Source organism: Tricharina praecox (genome assembly GCF_024521635.1).
Source record: "Tricharina praecox strain CBS 144465 chromosome Unknown BZA05scaffold_2, whole genome shotgun sequence".
NCBI classification, from domain to species: domain Eukaryota; kingdom Fungi; phylum Ascomycota; class Pezizomycetes; order Pezizales; family Pyronemataceae; genus Tricharina; species Tricharina praecox.
Window position 1 is genome coordinate 2232217 of NW_026250404.1, and position 20756 is coordinate 2252972.

A 20756-nucleotide genomic window follows, 5' to 3' on the forward strand; every position below is an offset into this window, starting at 1 on the left:
AAGCACGGGATCAATAGATTTACCCATGGTGAATTGCAATTTCAATCTGCCAGACCATGGGCGAGTATATAAAACCTCACATATGGGGATAGAGATAAATTCTTCCGCCGACAGCCTTCTATATTGGCCAGGTGCTGTCGCAATGTACTCTAGAAAGGTAATATTGGGAGGCGGCAATACTGTCCAGTACATAGTACCTAGCGTGGATTGGTTCCGAGCATTAGCTATGACTACTTAAGTACAGTAGCAAAAAGTGGGGTGCGATTACTACCTGAAAAATACCAGGGTTATCGCAATACCAAAGAACTATCAGATTTTTACTTAACCCGTATTTTTTCTCTTCAAAAAGAACCAGACGGCACGTATTTTCACATAGAAAAAAGGGCTGCCATCTTTCCCACACCACGTATCAAAAAAATACGTCTGCTACAGACAACGAGAGTTATACAGCGTTGCAGTACATTTGCAGTATACCACGTAGTTATAAACCCTGCATAGTTGTAGAACCATATGGTAAACAAAATTGCGTGTTGGGTTACTTCCGATGGTACTACGTGATGTTCACCAGATGTCTGCGATATATCTACCAAAAGACTTCCGTGCTTGCAAAAGCCGGTGCTCACCACTACCCTTAGGGCCCGTACAATGCGATCTTCTGGAGTATCATAGGGTTGGGTATCTGCAGCAGAACAACGGATTTGCAGACGGCTCCATTGCAGAGTGATGGGAGACAGGATGGGAGAATGACTCGTCACCGAGCAGGAATGACTAGTCACCAAAGTGGGAATGACTCTAGCCACCGAATGGGAATGACTCTAGAAACCGAGTGGGAATGACTAGTCAATGAATGGGAATGACTCTAGCAACCGAGTGGGAATGACTCTAGGCACCTAGAAATGACTAGTCATCGGCGCCAGTATTACCTGTATGGCCGCACGCGGAGGGTGAGGGGGGGGGGTCTCCTGGGCGACACCAGTACTGCCTCCATTGCAGTGGGAGGGGGTCGGCGGGTGAAATCGAATGTGATTAGTAGTGGGCTTCAACGTTGGCGGGCATGGCGGGGTCGACCAAGTGCGGAGAAGTACTTAAGTCCGCCCCGCAACTCCTCCCCCTTCTCCCGCCGCAACTCCTCTCTCACTACAACTACTCCCCCACCACAACTTCTCCCCCACCGCAACTACTACATCCGCTGATACCTCCCTTCTGATATAGCTTCTACTCCTGCCGTATCTCCTGCTCTCGCCATAACTGCTACTCCCGCTGCAATTGCTATCTCCCTCCTGCCACAACTCTATTCCACTTGATAGCTCATATCTCATATAGCTTCCACTCCTGCCGCAACTACTACCCCCCGCCGACAGTTCCTCTTCATCTCGAAGACAGCTTCTCCTTCTCACTGATAGCTCCCCCTCGCTGGTAAGTCCTCCTCCCTAGCACTCCTCCTCGCTAACCACTCCTCCCCACTGACAAGTCCTCCTCACTGGCCACTCATCCTTTTCGCTAGTAGCTCTTCTCGCTGTCAACTCCTCCACCTTCTAGCCAATAGCTCCTCCTCTTGCAAACAAGTACTCCTCACTAATAACTACTCCTCGCTAACAGTTTCTCTTTATCTTGCCGACACCACTGCAACCTGCCCACAGACAGTGTAAGAAGGGCACCGGTGGCAGGGTGCCTGGATTGGAAGCACGAGCCGCCTACAGTAGTAGTAGTAGTAGTGTAGTAGTAGTAGTAGTAGTAGTAGTAGTAGTAGTAGTAGTAGTAGTAGTAGTAGTAGTAGTAGTAGTAGTAGTAGTAGTAGTAGTAGTAGTAGTGTAGTAGTAGTAGTAGTAGTAGTAGTAGCAGTAGTAATAGTACTAGTAATACCTGAAAACTGCCAGAATGTCGTGCATTTTTGCTTGCGTACAACGTCTTACTCACAGTACGTATTTTTTTGAAGCCAGAGGGTTTCTACGCATTTCTTCCGTAGATCCCTTGTGGTTGTAGTTTTACTGCAGTCCAGAAACCATTCGATTGACATTACAACGGTGCTCTCTGCACTACGTTGTTGTGAATACAAGGTAGTTTTCTGGTATGTCTCTGGTATTCCCGACACCACGTAAGATTTTGCGTCTAGAAGAACTGCAGTGGTTCTTCCTACTCTTTGGTATGCATATCTTTACAATTCTATGTAAAGATTTTCGATACCGTAGAGTTGGGACTATGGGAAGAAAGAAATTTCAAAATACATCTGTATTTTCGGAAAACTGCTAGGTTTCTACCTTTACGGTGGTTCTACTCATGACCTGCGGAAGGAGTCGCACCCCACTTTTTGCTACTATACCTATTCGCTCCCATATGCTACTAGCCATCGGAGAGATTCTGAGGATGAAAAGGAAAGATAAGAATCAAGCCTTCTCGATCAATATTTGGTATGCTGCGAAGATGTTAGACATGAGCAATCACTCCCATAGCGAGTGATGAAGTGGTATGGGGTCACGTGCATCACTCCACCCTGTATGTATCCACGAGTTTCCGCCTCTTGCGCCTTGCGCCGCGACTGCACTCGGGCCGTGCACCAACATCTTAGCGAAGCTTATCACAATTGGAAAGATTGTGACGAGTGCTGTGGGCGATTATGTACTTGTGTGGACTCGGGGTATCGGATCTGTGGATAGCGCAGGAATGGTTACTTATGCAATACTACCTATTCTAAGTGATCCGATCCGAGATGGGCCGGACGCAGGGATGCGTTTAGTTATCTAACGGTTCCGACTTTCCATCGATCGTGGTTCGGCTTCTTGGTTTCTCGGCTTCTTGGGATCTTGGGATCTTGGGATCTTGGGATTTTGGGTTCTTGGATTGATCTTGGATTGATCTTGGGAGGTTGGGTTCTCGCTTCTTGGATCCTTGGGTTCTTTCGTTCTTGGATTCTTGGATTCTTGGATTAGATTCTTTCGTTCTTTCGTTCTTTGGTTCTTGGATTCCTGGCCTTTTCGTCTCCCCGAGCTTGGATGGCTTGGATGGCTTGGATGTCTTGGATGACCGCTGGCACGGTAGTGTTTGCACAGCCAGCTGCAGGGAAACAACGTCTCGCAGCCTCCAAGCCTCGGCATCCGTCTTGACGATGACTAAGACCAGTTATTGGACTGGGATCATCGGATGCCATGTACTCTTCTTGATGTCCACATAGATGCTGTGGGACACAGTGGAAACGGCGGGCATGGCAGATGCACGAGCGGTGAAATTTCGCCGACCTGGCTAGACCAGATTCGGTGGGGTTAAACGTTCAGAAAGCTCTTGTATACTTTGTCGGCCAGTCCGTCTGTCTGTTCGTCGTCTGTCTGTCTCATCGTTCTCTATCATCTGTTCGTTAGATATCGTTCTCATCAGTGTGCTTTTCGTTGTTATTTGTCCCGATCTCGCTACCTATTCAACTCGCGAGGTTCTAGGATCTCCCGAAGAACACAGGAGGCTCTCTCTCTTTACGTGGCGTTTCCTCTCTCGTGAAATACAATCGGTCCTCTCGAGCTAGCTATCACCAAAGTTGCCAAAGGGTCTCCCCGGTCCTAGTGCTTCAATGCCGAGCGGCTTGTCCATACACACCAAGAAGCAGAGTTGGCTCGTGTCTGCTGTTTCGAGGGGACGGACAAATGGGCACAACTCGGGTGTGGTGTTCTATGTACCGTATGAGGTATGTACCAGATGACTTCCAAAGCAAAGCGTCCGGATGCAAGATCAGGTACTACATACCAGATGTGGCTGCTGTGGCTGCTGTGGAAATGAAGCTTTGGTGAGTCTGTAGTAAGCTGACCCTCATACTACATACCTCATAGACGCATCTATTCCCTTTAACTATCGCGAGTCGCGGCGGCTGGATGCCTGACACTAATCACCTACACTATGGCCGGCGCCGGGCCATGTCAGCGACTCAGCAGTCGCTGTGATCTGATCTGAGCTGACGGGGCCACGGGTCACGGGGTCGCGCCGGTGGACCGGGGGTGCGGATCCTGCCCTGGCAGATGCACGTGTGTCGCATGCATCGCACAGAGAGAGCGCGACTTCCCTGACAGAGCTCAGCTGAACGTCAAGTGTCGAGAGTCAAAGTCAGAGTATCCGGCCAGGGTCGGGGTTGCTATTTTGGCCCCCATGCACTGTGCAGGTGCATACAACTCTAACTTAAATCCATCATCCAACGGAATCGTGCGTGCACATACATCCTCCCCCAACAGAAACCCTCCAGCCCGGCGCCGAACGACCAAGAACAAGAACAGAGGACCCGATGCTCTCACTGCTCAGGTGTGTATCGGATGCCCGCACGTGGGCGTAGAGTACTCTACACACATGCGGGGGAATCGATTATCGGAGGAGCCATGTGAGACGGAACGAATCCCTGGTCGCGCGACGTCCAATCACAGGGCGTGGAAATTCTCGTGCAGTGGCAGCCGGCGCAGACTTGTGCAGCTGAACATCCAGCCCATCCAGCCCATCCAGCCCATCCAACCACCGGGTATGCAACGACAACGACGACAGCAGCGACAACAGCGACAGCAGCAGCAGCAGCAACAACAAAAGAGACGCAGGTACGCCACACACACACCTCCCCGACGTATGCACCGACCGATCTCTTCATCGCCCAGCTTGCTTCGCGCGGAAACAAAACCGGCAAGAGGTTGTTGTAGTATGTTGCCATGCCATCACACAGCCGCAGATCGGCCTCGAAACCATGGCCAAAGATGCACCTAACAGCTCTAGCTGCTGGGCGGGACTCAGCCCACTCGTCATAACTAAGGTTGGCGCCTCAGCCCAGCCAGCCAGCGGCGGGCGGGCTGCCAACGGACACCAATGACGCCCGCCCGAGCGGATGCACGCGGGAAGGCGAAGGCGTATGTATCTCTGCGGGCCAACCGCCGTGAGGAAGAAAAGCTCCGGAGACGTGCCGCTGCCTGTTGTGGTCTGGTGCCACAGCCAAAAGTACTACATATGTGCATAACCCGCACTTGCCATCGGGGACTCCTGTCGTTACCAGGGTGGGTCAGTGGTTCAGGCCAGTCAAGAACTTGTGGGCGAGGGGGGGGTGGGAGGGATGGTGTGGTATAAGACCAGGCCGGCTTCCGGCCGTGAGAAAGGCTTTTTAAATACACAATGAACAAGCTGCGGTATTACTACTTCCTGATCCCGCTCGCGGTAGTCTTCTCCGTCTTGTTTGGCGTTATGTTTTGGCTGCAACCCAGAGCGATGCTTCCTGGCGGGCCGGCGGCCTATGTCAACCCTTTGTAAGTAACTTCTTCTTCTTCTTTTGCTTCGAGATAGGTACATCTCTGATACAATGCAAACTACAGTATGGGCACCGAGAATGGCGGGAACATGTTCCCCGGCGTGACCATGCCCTTCGGCGTGGTCAAGATAGGCGTCGACTTAAGGCCTCCACCAGGCCAGGGCGACCCATACTCTGGCTACCACCCGTCAGGAAAGGTCACCGGCTTCTCGATGATGCACGAGTCCGGTAAGCATCCGCCGTCGTGAAGCACACGCATTCGATATCCATCTTCTAGCCGTCTAAACGTTTCTCACCTAGGCACTGGCGGAGCGCCAAAATACGGAGTGGTCTCACAGATGCCCGTGGCGGGCGATGTCGAGAATCCTTTGGCCGACTGGGCCTTACCGCGAGAACGCGAAGATACGGCCGCGCTGGGCTGGTACAAGTCCAGTCTGAAGGGCGGGATCACGGTGGAACTCACCGCCGGCCGGCACTCGGGCATCATGCGGCACTCGTTTCCGAACGATGCGAAGGGAAAACATGTCCTGGTCGATGTCTCGCATTTCCTGCCGTCTTCGAGGGGTATTGGCATCGAGCAGAACTATGTCGAGGGCGGGATCAAATTGCATGACGATGGGAGGTACTCGGGGTATGGAGTTTATAATGGCGGGTGGAATTATGGTATGCTCTCTAACTAGCGTCCGCTCTGCTGGACTATCGTTAATTTTTCGGGGACGGGGAAGGTATCGACTGGAAGATTTTCTTCTGCGGGAAGTTCTCGGCGCCGCACTCGGCCGCTGCCTTCGAGGGAACCGGAGAAAACCTTGAGTCCTTCGGCGAAAAGCAAGAAATCTCCGGCCGCAAAAGGGTAGGGGCCCTCTTCAGCTTCGCTCCTGGATCGTCGAGCCGAGTGATGGGCCGATCCGGTGCCAAGTTCGTGGTCGAGTCCAGAATAGGCATTTCCTGGATCTCACCCGAGAAGGCGTGCGGGTTCATCGACAGCGAGATTCCGGATAGCGAGAGCTTTGAGCAGGTCGTCGACTCCGTCCAGGAAACGTGGAATCGGGAAGTCTTCGCCAGGGTTGCGGTCAGGGAGAATGATGAGTCCAAGCTCAGGCTGCTGTACACTTCGATATATGGCATGTTCCTCATTCCGTCGGATCGCACGGGGGAAAATCCGGGGTGTAACTCGACGGAGCCTTACGTGTGTGCCCTGCACCTATTTTCTCCTCTGCACATATCCTAATGAGTGCTACAGTACGATGATATCTTTACCTTGTGGGACACATTCCGCAGCCACACCCCGCTGTTCCACATCCTGCAACCGCAGCGCTACGTCGATTTCCTGCGGTCACTCGTCGACACCTGGCGGCACGACGGCTGGCTGCCGGACGGGCGCAGCTCCAACTACAACGGGCGAGTGCAAGGCGGCAGCAACGCCGACAACGTTCTCGCCGACGCCCGAGTCAAGGGGGTGACAGGTGTCAACTGGGACGCCGCCTACGCCGCGATGCTGACCAACGCCGAGGAGGTCCCGCCCAACAACCACGACGCACAATCCAACCGCGACAGCTCTACGCGCGAGGGCCGCGGCGCGCTCCCGGACTGGCTCGAGAGGGGCTTCATCACGCGCAAATACTCGCGGTCGGTCTCGCGCGCCGTCGAGTACGCCGCCAACGACTTCGCCGTCGCACAGGTCGCCCGCTCCCTCGGCACGCTCGACGACACAGAGAAGTACCTCAACCGCTCCCGCAACTGGCGCAACCACTGGGACGCGCGGATGAGCGTATACGGGTTTTCCGGCTTCCTGTCGCCCATCGAGCCCTCCGGCTCCTTCCCCGCGACACCGCACAACCCGCTCAGCTGCGGCGGCTGCTACTGGTCGGATCCCTACTACCAAGCGCTCCCCTTCGAGTACAGCTTCTCCGCGCACCACGACATGCGCACGCTCATCTCCCTGTGCGGCGGCGACCGCGCCTTCGTCGCCCGCCTGGACAAGCTGTTCTCCCCGGGCGCCAACCCCGCCGGCGACAAGCGCTTCGGAAAGACTATCTTCAACCCCGGCAACGAGCCCTCCTTCGCCTCGCCGTACCTGTACAACTTCGTGCCTGGCAGCCAGTGGCGGTCAGTCGCACGGAGCCGGCAGGTCTCGCGGGACTACTTCAACTCCGGAAAAAAGGGCCTGCCCGGGAACTCCGACGCCGGCGCGATGCAGAGCTGGCTGCTGTGGGCGCTGATCGGCCTCTATCCCATCACGGGCACGACTACGTTCCTGGTCGGGTCGCCGCAGATCAGTTATTTAGCTATTGATCTTGGACAGGGCAGGACGTTTGAGGTGAAAGCGAGAGGCGCGGATGAGGAGGGGGGAGGCTGGTTCGTGCAGTCATTGAAAGTGAATGGAAGGCTGTGGGATAGGAGCTGGGTGGAATGGGATGATGTCTTTAAACATGGCGGGACGATGGAGTTCAGCCTGGGAAAGGAGAAGGTGGAGTGGGATACGGGGGAGAGGCCACTTTGGGGGGTTGTTTAATGGTACGGAAACGGGTGGGGGTGTATATAGACGGATGACGTGGGATGGGTTGGGTTGGGACGGCGTTGGGGTGTCTTTTTGGCGTGAGGCTGGTGTGCTCACTACATATACCTTTTGGTTGGATTGTACATATTGCGAATGATGGCGATTGAACTGACTTGAAGCTCTTTTTGAGGGTATGCTGTGCCATGTGGGCATCATGCTATCATTGCTTTCATCATACGGAAGTAACCTAAATAACTCTTACCATTACCATCTGCCTCCCACCACCCTCTTTCCACCTCTTTCCACCTCCCCCTACACCCCCTACATACACCCCCCTACATCCTACATCTCCGGCCGCGGCTCATACCCCTCAACCACATCGACCCACCCCTCCGCTGGTCCCCAAGACAGCACCCCCGCCGTCCCCAGCCCCGCCCCTAGCGCAGGCTGCCCTAAACTCGCCGCCAACCCCACAACAGCCCACATCCCCTTCCCCCCCTCCCCCTCCCCCACCCCCTCCTCAGCGGGTACCTGAGCAAAAACCCTCCCCCCCAGCATCCCAAACCAGCTAAACACCTGCAACACGGCGTTGTCCGTATGTCTCCAGCTGGCGCGGTGCCATCCGAGCGAGACGTAGCCCTCCGACGCTGACGCTGACGCCAAAGGGTCTGCAACGGTATGTACCACCCCCGGCCCGCCCCGCGTAGACAGCGTAAACTCGAGCGTCCGCGCGTTAGGCGGCGTGCCCACGGGCGCGTGGATGCTTAGTATATCCAGTCCCCCGCTGCCGCCTTCTTCACCACCTTCGCCGCCACCTTCGCCGCCACCTTCACCTCCACCTTCACCACCTTCACCTTCATCCGGGGAAGACGAGGGGACCAGCGCGGTCAGGATATGATTCCGATCCGGCTCGGTGGCGGCGGTGGCGGCGGGTGTGACGGCGGGGGAGTACGCCAGCCCCCCATCTTGGTCACCAGTGACGGTGTATAACTGCACCCTCGCGCCGATCACGACAACGAGAATTTCTGCGCCTGTGGATAGGACGTCGCCGATAAGGATTTGCAGTGTCTGTCCCGCGACGCCCGGGAGGGCGAGGATGGTTTCGTGGACTGATAGGGTGGGTGGGGATGTGGGGGGAAAGGTGTAGTCGCGGAGGTGCAGGGATATGGCACGGTCGGGGGTTGTGACGCTGCCTGCCAGGAGCAGGCGGCCGAAGAGGAGCTTGACGGTTGACCATGCCACCTTGGGCGCGGTGGTGTCCGTGAAGTCGAGTTTGCTGGTGAACGGGGGGGTGAGGGCGGTTGAGGTCAGCGCGGTGATGCGCGGTTGCCAGGTGGTCGGGTCGAAGGTGACGGAGATGACGTCGGGGTTTGAGGAGGGGGAGGGGTTGAGCCACGGGGCTATGAAGAAGCGGGCGCTGGAGAGGCCGTGGCCGCGGAAGTCTTGCAGCAGCGTGACGCGGGAGAAGTCGCTGCTGAGCACGAGCGGGGAGGCGTCGAGGTCGAAGAAGTCGACTAGCTGCGAGGACGTGTCGGGTTGGTGAAGCGTGAAGCTCCAGCCGTCGATTTCGACTACGCCGTCGCCCTTGAGGTTGAACCGGACGAGTGAGGTTTTCCCGCTGGTGGCGTCGAAGTGGCTGCTCCAGTGCAATGTACGGTCCGGTGGTAGGTTCTCGGTGATGTTACGGAAGCGGTTGCGCAGTGTGAAGGTGTACCGTGGGCCCAGGTTCGGGATGTCGACGGTTATGGGGCCCCATACGTTCGCGGAAGTGACACGTCTCCCGTCTGTGTCTCCGGCATACTCCTGGATCTGGACGAATCCGCCCGAGCGCGGTTCCATGGGGATCGAGAGCGGAAATTCGCCAATAGCTTTGTACACCGATTTTTTGACCGCTGCTGCCTCCTTGGACGGCGTGAGAGGTGGCCATTGCAGCGGGATGTAGCCGGGATATGCAACCGCACGCTCGTGCTTCGAGTGGTCGTTGAGAGCTTTGCGGATGGTGAAGCGGGCGTCCTTGGGAGCGGATGGATCGTGCACCCACAGCGGCGCAAAGTTGTCGTGAGTCCAGCCTGGGCCGGAAGGTGAGACGAGTGCCATCTGTGGCTTTGGAGCCTGCTTCACTGCCGAGTAGGATGATACCTCGGGGACGCTCTTGGAGGCGAATGCGTCATAGACTTCGTTTATACTGCTTTGGCATGCTTGTATGCTAGATGATGTTCAGCCAGGATACAAGTAGTGACAAGTGAGGAGCCCACCAGCGCACGCGATTTATACGGCAGTGTCCATCGAATAACTGCTTGTCTCCGTACGCAATCCATTCCTGTCCTTCTTCATTCTGCACCCATAATCCGCATGCCGAGTCCTCGTCATGCATGTATCTCGACTGCGTGTCCCACACCGGCGCACCCACGATGCCAGCTGCAGAGTCATTCATCAGTGAAGCCACACTCCCGCAGGGGGTATTCGCTCACAAGGAAACGCTGACCACGCACTACCGTCATGCAGAGCCCTTCTCGGGGCGCGCAGATGTCCACTGCTGAAGGTATCGGTCAAGAAGTGCAGCCCGAAAGCATCCACCAGGTAGGCCGCTTTGAGAGCTTCTTCGTTGCCGTCGGCTGCCGCCGCCAGGTCGAGTGCTACCGCGTGGCAGGCCGTGTATGCTGCGCGCGCGTCGGTTCCTACATGGCGGTTGAAATCAGCATGGATGTCCCTACGCAGCTAGCCATGGGTGGGCCGAACCGAAGTGATCGAAGTTGTTCCATGCAATCCGGGGGTAGTATAGCCATGTCGCCAGGGAGTAGTCGGCATCCGTTGGTAGTCCTAGTCCACACGTCAGATTGGCGTGATGGCACAATGGCATTTAAGAACCGCCAACCCTTGATATGTTTCCCGTACTGCCATCCAATCAGCATTTCCGCATCTCCTTTCACGAGCGGACAGCAGCAGGATCATACCGCAACCGACACCGCCTCTCCCTCCTCCAACGCCTTCTTGATCGCCTCCTCCTCCTTCAAGAACAGCCCATTGATCGCCTTCAGATACCCGCCTGCATTCCCACTCAGCGTGTCTGCCGCCGCCTTCGCATTCCTCTTCACCTCCTCGAACGACGGGGTCGGCTTCCCGTAGTCGCCAGTGATCGCATGGTTCCCCGGGCCGGTATAGTAGTCCCCGGCCAACCCGATCACCTGGCCGATCGTCAACTCCACGCCCGCTACCGTCTTGAGAACGTATTTTGCCGCATCCCCGACTGCGCCCGTCGCGGCGGTGACAGTGAGCGAGTCGCCGATGGACGCGTGCTCGAGCGCTGCGCGGGAAATCAGCAAACGCAGCCCATATCCACATACTGACAGGACCTGATCCACGCACTTTCGAACTTGATAGGGTTGCGCACCCCGCTGAATCTGCGCTGCGTATCTGCCATTGTTGCTGACAGGTGAACTTCTGGCTGGCAAAAACACCCAGCTGCAAAACTTGGGCTTCGCCGCGTATTTAAGGCGACTCGGACTCGAATCTCCACTTACGATCGCGCGCGGGCGCACACACGAACACGACCCGACTCGATGTCATGCATTATATTCCTCAGCTTGATATGCAGTTGGTCCGGGTGTCCCGCCCCAGGCATCCACCCACTCACAATAGCTGACGGGTGTGCGGCTCGAGTTCCTATGAATACCTCCAGGGGCTTGTCCGGTTTGGGGCGGATGTCGAGGATGTCGTAAGGCTGAACCGGGAATCGACGGCGTAGAGCTCGGTAAAAAGCTTGTTGGTGTCACCGTCAGCTGAGCTGAAGTCATGGCACTCTACATGCATATCTACATACTCCAGGTGACTGGCGACTGGTTGAGGCGAAGCAAGACATGCCGCCTCGTCGATTCGTCGGCGGGACTTAAGTATCCGCGACTACCGTGCAGAACTCGAGTACCGGGCAGAACTCGAGTCCTAGCATAGGAAGGTAGGTATCCACCATGGCCAACTGCACGGAGCCGAAATTCATCTGCCACGATGGCATCTGCGACACAGACCTTGTTGCGGCCACAATCCAGCACGATATCGCGCCGCGATGTCGACGACTGCTGCACCTCCTCGCGCTGGAGCCGGAGACGGTCGAGGATCCATGGGCTGCCATACCGGTACCCATCAAGTTCCAAACGAACTCCGTAGGCATCACCACGGAGACCAGCGTCACCAGCGTCACCGAGCCAGCGCAAGCCCAACCGTCGCCGTCGCCGTCGACAGTCATAGACCTCATCTCCGATGTGTGGAACGGCTCTGAGCCGATAAACTACGTACGCACTTTACGCACGTTGCATTTCCGTCCGCACTGCTCTAACACACCCACTCCCACACCAGCACGCGCAAATCCACATCGGCACGCCTCCCGTCCCGTTCACCGTAGACCTCGACACTGGCTCCTCGCTTCTCTGGCTCCAATCGGTCCTGTCGCCCATTACCGACCTCCCTCTCCCCACGCAGCCGGCCTACGACCCCACCCGCTCGCTCACCTCACTCTCACAAAACTCCCGCACAAAGGTAACCTACGCCGACGGCAGCAGCCTAATCGCCTCGCTGTTTACAGACGTCGTGCAGGTGGGGACGCTCCGCGCGCTCTCGCAGCCCCTCGGCGCCGCGGCGACCCACAACATCAGCGGCGCGTTCCTGGGCGGGGCGAGCCACGGGATCCTGGGGCTGGGCGACTTCGGCCGGAAAAATCTCGTGCAAACACTCAAGTCGCAGGGCCAGCTGCGGCACGCGGCGATCGCGCTCATTGGCCCGCGCAACGATCCGAAGCTCGCGGAGGTGATTGATCGTGAGCGCACGCTGCAGCCACGGGGGAGCCTTGTTCTCGGCACTGTGGAGAGGAGGTTTTATACCGGTGAGATCGCGTGGTGTCCCGTGGTGTTTCAAGGAGGCAGGGAGATGTGGCTCGTGAGGCTGGATGAGATCAGGGTTAATGGCCACACGGTCGCCACGGGGCAGCAGGCGCTCATCGATACGGGCACGGCGTATATCGTTGCCAGCCAGCCGGCGTTTAGGGCCGTCAAGGCGGCGATTCCGGGGGCTGAGGATATCGTGGAGAAGGACCTGGAGAAGCGGAAGGGGAAGCAGAAGCAGAGCGCGATGTTCTCGTTCCCCTCGGCGAGCCTGCGCAGTGTCGAGTTCGTCTTTGGCGGGCGCAGCATGCAGCTGCGGCGGCAGGACTTTGGGCTCGGACAGATCAGGGTCGGTGAGGCTGGTAATAGGATGTGCGCGAGCATTGTGCAGATCCCCGGGGATGAGGGGAGGGAGGTGTTCAGGGGGAGGGAACAGATGTGGATTGTTGGCGGGATATTTCTCGATAATATCGTCACCGTCTTTGATTTTGAGAAGAGGAGGGTCGGATTTGCGACTATCGCAACAGAGGGGGTGGGGTTGGCTAGAATTTAGGGGCGGCTGAATTGAGAAGGCGGAAATACCCATTTCATTCCATTTGAATCACGCTTCAAATATACACATGAGATCACTCGGAACATCATCCACACCAGTATTTTTGCATCTTTGCATCAGTCCATTCTGTTCTGTTCTCTCCGAACCCAACTTCCAACCATCCCCACCCCCCCTCATTATGCACCACCGCACCGTCTCCCATATGTCCTTTGATGGCTTAGGTATAATACTTAACAGGCGGCTTATACCCCGAAGTGGGCTTGTACGGCGGCTTATACCCCCCCGAAGTTGGCTTGTACGGCGGCTTGTAGTCGCGCTCGCAGAGTCCTATTCCCACGCACCCACAGAGAGTAAGTCCAGATTCACCACGGCCCACGGGTCGGAGAGGAGGAGAGGAGGGGGGGGGATCATGGCATACCGTCTGAGCAGCCTGGCACCGGAGCGGGGACGGCGGCGGGGACGGCGGCTGGGATGGCGGCGGGGACCGGGGCGGCCAAAGAGGCCACAGCCAAAAGCAGGGTGAGCGCGATCGTGAGGGGGAGGGTGAGGCGGGTCATTTTGTTGATGATCTGGGGGGAGGAGGATAAGGGGACGAATGGGAGCGGGTAAGAGGGGGGGTTATATACTCCCTCTCCCTATATGCCTTTATGCGGTAGATAACGCAGAACGAAGTCCCCATCGTATACGGTACGATACCAAGCAACTGTCGCGACTCGCACTTCGTATTCAGTCATAGTAGTGAATCCAAGGGTCCCTAGGTGGGTGGGTGGGAGGAGCCCATTGGACGCCACAAGAGTCTCTGTTCAGCCGCTCCACTGCCCCGCTGCCCCGCTGCTCCAACCAGTCAACTATTTCGAGCGCGAAGTCCGTGAGCCGGAGTGCAGTCCCAGTCAACTGACTGCGTAGAGTATCTTTACCGAGCCCCCAGGCTACGAGCGAGTAAAATTGGGTGCACTGGTGCCACATGTTTCAGGCCGCGAGTGAGACTGCGTGAGCGGCGTGGATGGCGTCTTGCATCCCCCCGCAGACTCCTAGGTAAGTGACAATTGATGCAATGACAGAGCACTAGCAGTGGGGGGCCAGTGAGTGCTTTACCAGAGATATCCCCATTCTCCAACCAAATCGTTCATGCGGTGGCAGTATTGGAAATCTAGAACCACCGTGAGAACAACGCATCATCTCTGGATGTCAGGTCAAGGGAATTCTCGGCAAACGTGAGATTCGTTAAACTACCTACCAATCCCCATGGAGGGATCATCGTGTTCCAACGACTGTGTTCGTATTCCAGCAACGACCGTGCAGATACCAGGTAGTGATAGGCACGGGCTTTGTCCCACGACCAGTGATAACTATGATAGCCAGCTCCCGGGAGGACTCACCTACTTTCGTTCACGGCGGGGAGGGGGAGAGGGCAGCAGAGCTCGGGATACGGTAGCCTGTAGATATATTGATACCTCCATCATCGTATTCCAGAATCCAGAACAGTCCTTGCTGCGCAGTAAGAAGGCACCAGCAGTGTGCATATTCTAGTGGCGAACAGCCATAGAAGTTTAGCAAACGATGTATGGTATGTCGCCATCTACCGGTTCGCTACGAATCAGCGGGGCACAAACCACCATCGCGTGGACAGTATGGGCCCTGAATTGCGATTTGTTCTGGCTGCCCCTCTCGATTATTTCGGACCCGCAAATCGCAAGCCAAAGAGATCCGTGTGGCTTGGATACTTGATACACGGGAATTCGGGGAACTGTGATTTGTGATTTGCCAGTATAAAAATAGGTAACCTTCGTGCTCTGGAGTCTAGAGTCTAGAGTCTCCGACTCTCCGACTCTCCGGAACCATGGCAGTGGGCACACTCCTGATTACAATTACCCCCACTAAATCGATTATCGCACTCTGCCCAACTGCAGTTCCTCCAGCTACGAAGGCCCAAACACAAGCCTATATCCTCCATTACCGTCTTTAGCCGATACCATGGACACTCTTTGGAGGGGAGTAGACAGCAATACCACGACTAATCCCTTCGAAGCTCAGGATCGAACGTGAGGCCGGCTTCCAACAGGTATCCGGTTTAGAATATTGTAGGAACGACGACTGCTACGGAGTAACATGTAGGTAGGGCGTTTCTGTCGCCGAATGACGGGGGGGTTTTGGAGGGTTTTGAGGAAGAGCTCATTAGGAAGTCCGAGAACTGGGGAGACGAGACGTTCTTTTGCCGGAGGCAGAGAGGGGGGAAGAACTGGGTTGGTCGACCCCAGTTCTCCGTGATAGCAGGTATGCCGGCTTCCTGACTAGGGAATTCCATGGTCCCAGTATTTGAGACATAACGTGTGCACTGCTGTCCCGCTACCGGCCTACGGGCCGAGGTTCTGGGTGTGTGGTTTCCGTGAAACGGTCGGCACAAGTGCCCCGGCGATATGCAGGATACCCGAGATGCGCATCTTTCTTCGCATTGCGGCTGGCGCTGATGCCTGAGGTGTGGAGAGGGGAAGCCGGGCCAGCAAAGACCACCGGTGCATCAATGACAAGCCCCTCAATGTCACGTGTGGCTTGGGTAGATCCACACACGTAGACACATGCTTATTCACATAGAGATGGATTGGACGGTGTGGGGCTTGCATCGACCATCACTCATGTCAGTACGAGTCATTACCAAAGAAATAGAGTAATCGAGCATTGAAGATCGCTCTTCGTTTACAGTGGAGTGGATTGAATGGGTTGGATTGGAAGCTACTCATACTCTACTTGAAATGACGTTGTAGCCGACATGAATCATCATCCCTGCATTACATAGAGTGCCCCGCACTAAGCCGCAATGAAGCTCAAAGAACTTCCCGAGTGTTCACCAACACCCGTCCACCTCGTCCACCCTTCCGCGAGTACAATCACCCGCTGCCCAGCAATGTCCTCCATACCTCTCGCGCCGTACCCATCCAGCGCTCTACGCGCCTCGATCCCACCGCCCGAATGGTCCGCAATCGTCAGCAGCTGGAGCGCGGCACTCTCCGTGCTCCTCCAGCTCCCAGCCAGCAAGTTTGCCGTTGCCGGCAGCTCCGAAAACACCACCAATTTCCTGCTCAGTTACCTCGCCGGCTCGGGCCTCGCCACGGACGCGCCGCAGATATCGCTGCGCAAGAATGTCTTCCTGACTATCCACCGCGTGCTGTCGGAGCACCCGAAGACGGCGCTGTTGACCACCCCCGGCTTCCTGACGGCTTTCGCCCGCGTGTACGCCCGTGTCGCGGAGGCGCAGCGGCTGCTCGACGAGCTGTGGAAGAGCCGTGAGGTGGAGATGGAGGCGGCGGTTAAGGCGCTGAAGACTACACACTTGCCGGTGTTTCAGAAGGCGGCGATCAGCTATGATGATGCGGCGGAGCTGGGAAAGCTCTTTCAAGCGTCGCCGAAGGTTGCGGCGACATTTCTTGCGGGTGATGAGTTTGTCGAGGTTGCTATGGATGGCGGTGAGGCCACAGTGAAGCTGTTTGCTAAGGCTTGGTGTGAGGCCGCGAGAGTCAATTGGAGCGTCGTTATTGATGGGATATATTCGCTCACTTCGCCAAGCGGTGGCAGCAAGGAGAAGGCGCTCCTGGAGAAGCTGATGGGATTGGGGGTAGGGGCTAAGCTCGAGCAGCTAGCAGTAGGAACGGACTATGAAGGCCGGGTTGCCGGTGCAGTGGAGAAGCTACAGCCATTCGGGAGGGCCCCAGTGAAGAGGAAGAAGAGGGACACGAAAGGTAAGGGCAAGGCGGCAGTAACTCCCCATAGCCATGAGGAGGCGGAAATTGCGAGCAAGGTAGATACCATTCGAGATCTACTCCCAGACTTTGGCACTGGCTTCCTGCGGAAGTGCTTGAAGGCAATGGACGGAGATACGGAAGCTGTCACCATGGCCCTATTGGATGGAAACTTGCCGGCGGGGTTGGACGGCGTTGACCGGAACGAGGAATAGTATGTTCATCGATCTTCCCTCAATAGTGATCGCAGGCTAACACCAAGCAGCATCCCCAGTGAGACACAGTTCGCACGCCCCTCGGTCACTCCAGCCACCCACACTCGATCGACCACACCCCAGCCCCAACGCAAGAACATCTACGACAACGACGAATTTGACCGTCTTAAATCCTCCACCGTCTCAAAACTCACCACCGGCCGCCGCAACAACAACACCACTGCCGACGCTCTCATCGCCAAGGGTGCGAGTGAATACAAATCCAATATCTTGTCCGCTCTCAGCGCTTTTGATGCAGACGATGACGAGCGCGACGATACATACGATTCTGCCGATATTGGTGGCGCAGTGGATAGAGATGCCGAAGAGATCAACACTCGGGACGAGGTAGAAAAGGAAGGCTTCTCCCGCGAGGCGAGTGGAAAGACCGGCGAGATCAACACTCGGGACGACGTGGATATGGAAATGTGGATGGTCTACAAACGCTCTCCGGAAGTCTTCTCCCGTGAGGCGAGAGGCGGAAATGCAAGGAAGGCTCTGAAGGAGAGCACGGCGAAGACCGACGAGGACCTGGAAGGCTGGGCGAGCATGTTGCACCGCGAACCAGATAGACAGCGCAGGCTCGAGAAGCGCTTTGTGGATCAGGAAATGGCCACGGGCCGACAGCAGGTGCAACTGGAACGGACGAGGTGGACCGCAGGAGATACGGAGACGGAACGGGGCAGAGGAAGGGGTCGGGGCCGGGGTCGGGGCCGGGGCAGGGGCGGTATGGACAGGGCTGGAGGTGCCCCGGGCACAAGTGGAACCGGAGGTGAGGGTGGCCAACAGGGTCCACCTGGTGGTGAGGGCAGAGGAAGGGCGAAGAAGGAGCATAATAAGGGAAGAGTGGGCAACCATAATAGGCGGGAGGGACACGCCAAAAAGATGGCCAGGGGCTTTGGCGGAGCTCCTCCTGCTTAGATGTGGTTGTGCGGGAGCATCTGGGGATTATATCGGATACAGCCATGTCGTGTAATAGCACCGGTCACGCCAATAATGTCAGATGGGCATGTCCATCACTAGCGGTCAGTGATGTGAGGCCTGTACGGCCACTATTTGCCCGTGAACTGTGTAAATATTTGCCAGACAAGTAACACTCCATGATGCCTTCTATGATACGGCTAAGGGTACTAGGTATCCCAAAATTAAAGTACAATACATCTCAAAGGACCAAAGAACCAAAGAACCAACCCCCACGCAACGCCAAAAGAATCTAAGTATCCAAACCCTTCCAATACGATGACATCTAACAAGAGACGGTTAGTCTTGCTTCATATAGACCGATCCTCGCGGTCATCACGACTCTCGCTGTAAGAGCTTGTGAGGGTCCCGTGCACGCTCATCGAGGGGCATAGGCAGTGGTGGCACCATCTTCTGCCGGAGCGATTACTCCAACTGTTTAGGCGGATATATCATATACTCCGGGCCATACAGGAGATCATGTATCTATCAGTGGGATCTGACGTAGGTACGTGGGCTGGAAGCTCTCCAGAGTTACGGATATCACGGATTCACGGGAATGACGAGTCTCGAACCGAGTGAGTTACATGATGTCAGATCGAAGAAGATCTACCGTATTGGCTGACACCTAATGTTCTCTTATTTTTCCAGTCTCTCCGGTCCGGTCCGGAGGTCCTCTATATACAGAATTTGGAATGGTGATAGAGGTGGTTATACACAATCCCATCATTGCTGCCAACCCCATAACCGCGACATAAAGCATAAAGAAAAAACAAAGTACGTTAATCCGTCTCACATAACCCTTCAACACATAAAACCCCCAGATTAGCACATCCCAGCCCACTTGATCGGATCACCAACGACACAACCTCCTCCTATGTACCTCACTACCCCCGAGAGAAAGTCGTTGGAAAGTCGTTGGAAACTCGAAGGAAAAGCGATAATAATGTGGGTGGATTGTAGAGAGGGAATGTCGAAGGTGGAACCTGAGCCGGCGCACTATATAAGGATCCAGCGGGCACTTAACTACCTAGCAGATGATGCACATGTGGACTATATATTATCAGTCGTCAGTTACTACTCTATTGATCGGGACCATTGAGGGAAGGAGGGAAGGAGCGAGGAAAGGTAACCAACAGTTTTCATTTTCGTAGTTGACGGGAGTGTTGAATTCCTCGTGGGCAGCAGTGGAGGCGATCTTGATGGATGATTGCTGCATATTGACTGAGGCACCTAGGTAGGTAGGATAGCGAGGAAAGTGTTGTATGTATGTGGTTTGTATTGGTCTTGAAGGCGGATTGCTGGTTGGCTGGATGGGGATCTGGAAACCGGGAGGATACGCTCGTCCTTTATACACAACATTCCTCTATCCAGAGTCCAGACGCATCTTCAAGTGAAGTTTCCATCGTGATTCATGGTGTTTGGGATAATCGTGGTTTCTGGGCTTGGCCAACAGCTGCTCCGCCAAAGTAAATCTGGTACTTTGGGTCATCTTGCTGCGTTCTGGCTGGCTTGGACTGCGGCGGGCTTGGACTGTAGCGGGCTTGGACTGTAGCGGGCTTGCGATTATTGTCAATTGATGGTACCTACCGTTAACTTCCAAGTACCACCAGCCGCTCCGCCAAAGGAAATCCTGTACTTTGGGCCATATGACTGCGTTCTGGCGAGCTTGGACTGTGGCGAGCTTGGACTGTGGCGAGCTTGAACTGTGGTGGACTTGCGATTCTTGTCACTTGGTGGTTACGTTTGTGCTGGAATGCCGGTGGTCATGCGCGATCTCCGCTTCCCAGTCGCAGTTAAGAAGAACAATAGCAAGACTTTCTATAAGCGGGATATGTATAAGTAAGGTGGCAGTCTTGCGAGCTGTCGGTCACCAGCAACTAAACATATAGTTAGGTCTGGGCGGGCTTCATATAGAGACTCGCGCGGAACACGGGGCATGAAACCTGACGATTGTCTTCTCGTGAGAATCTGGATCTCTGAAACGAGCTCCTTAAGTCGGGATTCATAGAGGTTTCAATACGTCCTCTCTAGTTAAATGGTATGAGATTCGGGGACCAGATCCGATGCGGTCACCTCAATGTTGAGATGTTCTCTGTTGCTGCTTTTATGTTTGTCTAGTCGGCCGGTCTCTTGTTCAACACAAGAGACTTCAGACATTATCACCACCGCAGACATTATTATCATCACCACAGATATACTTTGAGATTGTTCAGCCTGATGGACATAGGCTACCTTTCTTTTCTTGTTGCTTTCTAGTCAATTGAATTACTCTCACCAGTTGCCCGTACCCGTCGAAGGTCTCTCAATGGTATATTTTGGTTTTTGGTGGTGGCAAATCATAGTTGAGCACTCAGCTTTTTCCACAGGAAAAAATATTACCCCTCTGGGCTAGTACACAAAAGTCACAAAATGCCCGTCTAAAGCCTCCCATACTAATTAACCACGATCAATACTGTTTTTTGAGCACTGTCACGACCTACTTTAAGGGCTGCTATACCTTCCTACGTTCGCTCTTAGATTTGCATAGCTGTTGTGGTTAAGAAGAGCCCGGGGTCAAATTGGGTCTCAAAAGTGTCTCAAAAGTGTCGGTATAAGGAGTCCCCAACCACACATGAGACTGAGAGGGCGCC

At 55.4% G+C, this 20756-nt stretch overlaps 5 protein-coding genes across 5 annotated transcripts; 3 read left to right on the plus strand and 2 right to left on the minus strand.

Annotated features, from left to right (window-relative positions):
• The first annotated feature begins 5063 nt into the window (after positions 1-5063).
• BZA05DRAFT_470913 (glycosyl hydrolase family 92-domain-containing protein) lies at positions 5064-7934 on the plus strand. Its single transcript, XM_051487926.1, has 5 exons — positions 5064-5252; positions 5319-5482; positions 5555-5917; positions 5980-6440; positions 6495-7934. Exons 1-5 carry the CDS (start codon positions 5122-5124, stop codon positions 7764-7766), a joined length of 2391 nt encoding a protein of 796 aa, XP_051343838.1. The 5' UTR covers positions 5064-5121; the 3' UTR covers positions 7767-7934.
• A 159-nt stretch (positions 7935-8093) lies between these two features.
• Positions 8094-11172, minus strand: BZA05DRAFT_441374 (uncharacterized protein; the record flags this gene model as incomplete). The annotated part of the gene is made up of 7 exons (XM_051486657.1): positions 8094-9957; positions 10007-10169; positions 10223-10429; positions 10491-10571; positions 10627-10645; positions 10706-11055; positions 11118-11172. The coding sequence occupies 7 exons, from the start codon at positions 11170-11172 to the stop codon at positions 8094-8096; spliced, it is 2739 nt and encodes a 912-aa protein (XP_051343839.1).
• Positions 11173-11436: 264 nt separating this feature from the next.
• BZA05DRAFT_115270 (aspartic peptidase domain-containing protein) lies at positions 11437-13284 on the plus strand. Its single transcript, XM_051478623.1, has 2 exons — positions 11437-12037; positions 12102-13284. The coding sequence occupies exons 1-2, from the start codon at positions 11717-11719 to the stop codon at positions 13173-13175; spliced, it is 1395 nt and encodes a 464-aa protein (XP_051343840.1). The 5' UTR covers positions 11437-11716; the 3' UTR covers positions 13176-13284.
• A 16-nt stretch (positions 13285-13300) lies between these two features.
• Positions 13301-13732, minus strand: BZA05DRAFT_456945 (uncharacterized protein; the record flags this gene model as incomplete). The annotated part of the gene is made up of 2 exons (XM_051487566.1): positions 13301-13502; positions 13594-13732. 2 exons carry the CDS (start codon positions 13730-13732, stop codon positions 13393-13395), a joined length of 249 nt encoding a protein of 82 aa, XP_051343841.1. The 3' UTR covers positions 13301-13392.
• Positions 13733-16077: 2345 nt separating this feature from the next.
• On the plus strand, positions 16078-18084 carry BZA05DRAFT_441377 (uncharacterized protein; the record flags this gene model as incomplete). Its single annotated transcript, XM_051486658.1, has 2 exons — positions 16078-17123; positions 17175-18084. The coding sequence occupies 2 exons, from the start codon at positions 16078-16080 to the stop codon at positions 18082-18084; spliced, it is 1956 nt and encodes a 651-aa protein (XP_051343842.1).
• Between the last annotated feature and the right edge of the window lie 2672 nt (positions 18085-20756).

Coding starts and splice junctions, on each gene's coding strand:
- BZA05DRAFT_115270 (XM_051478623.1), top strand. CDS start 11,717: ATGGCCAACTGCACGGAGCCGAAATTCATCTGCCACGATGGCATCTGC. Junction 12,038..12,101: donor GCTCTGAGCCGATAAACTAC/GTACGCACTTTA, acceptor CTCCCACACCAG/CACGCGCAAATCCACATCGG.
- BZA05DRAFT_470913 (XM_051487926.1), top strand. CDS start 5,122: ATGAACAAGCTGCGGTATTACTACTTCCTGATCCCGCTCGCGGTAGTC. Junction 5,253..5,318: donor GCGGCCTATGTCAACCCTTT/GTAAGTAACTTC, acceptor TGCAAACTACAG/TATGGGCACCGAGAATGGCG. Junction 5,918..5,979: donor TAATGGCGGGTGGAATTATG/GTATGCTCTCTA, acceptor GGGACGGGGAAG/GTATCGACTGGAAGATTTTC.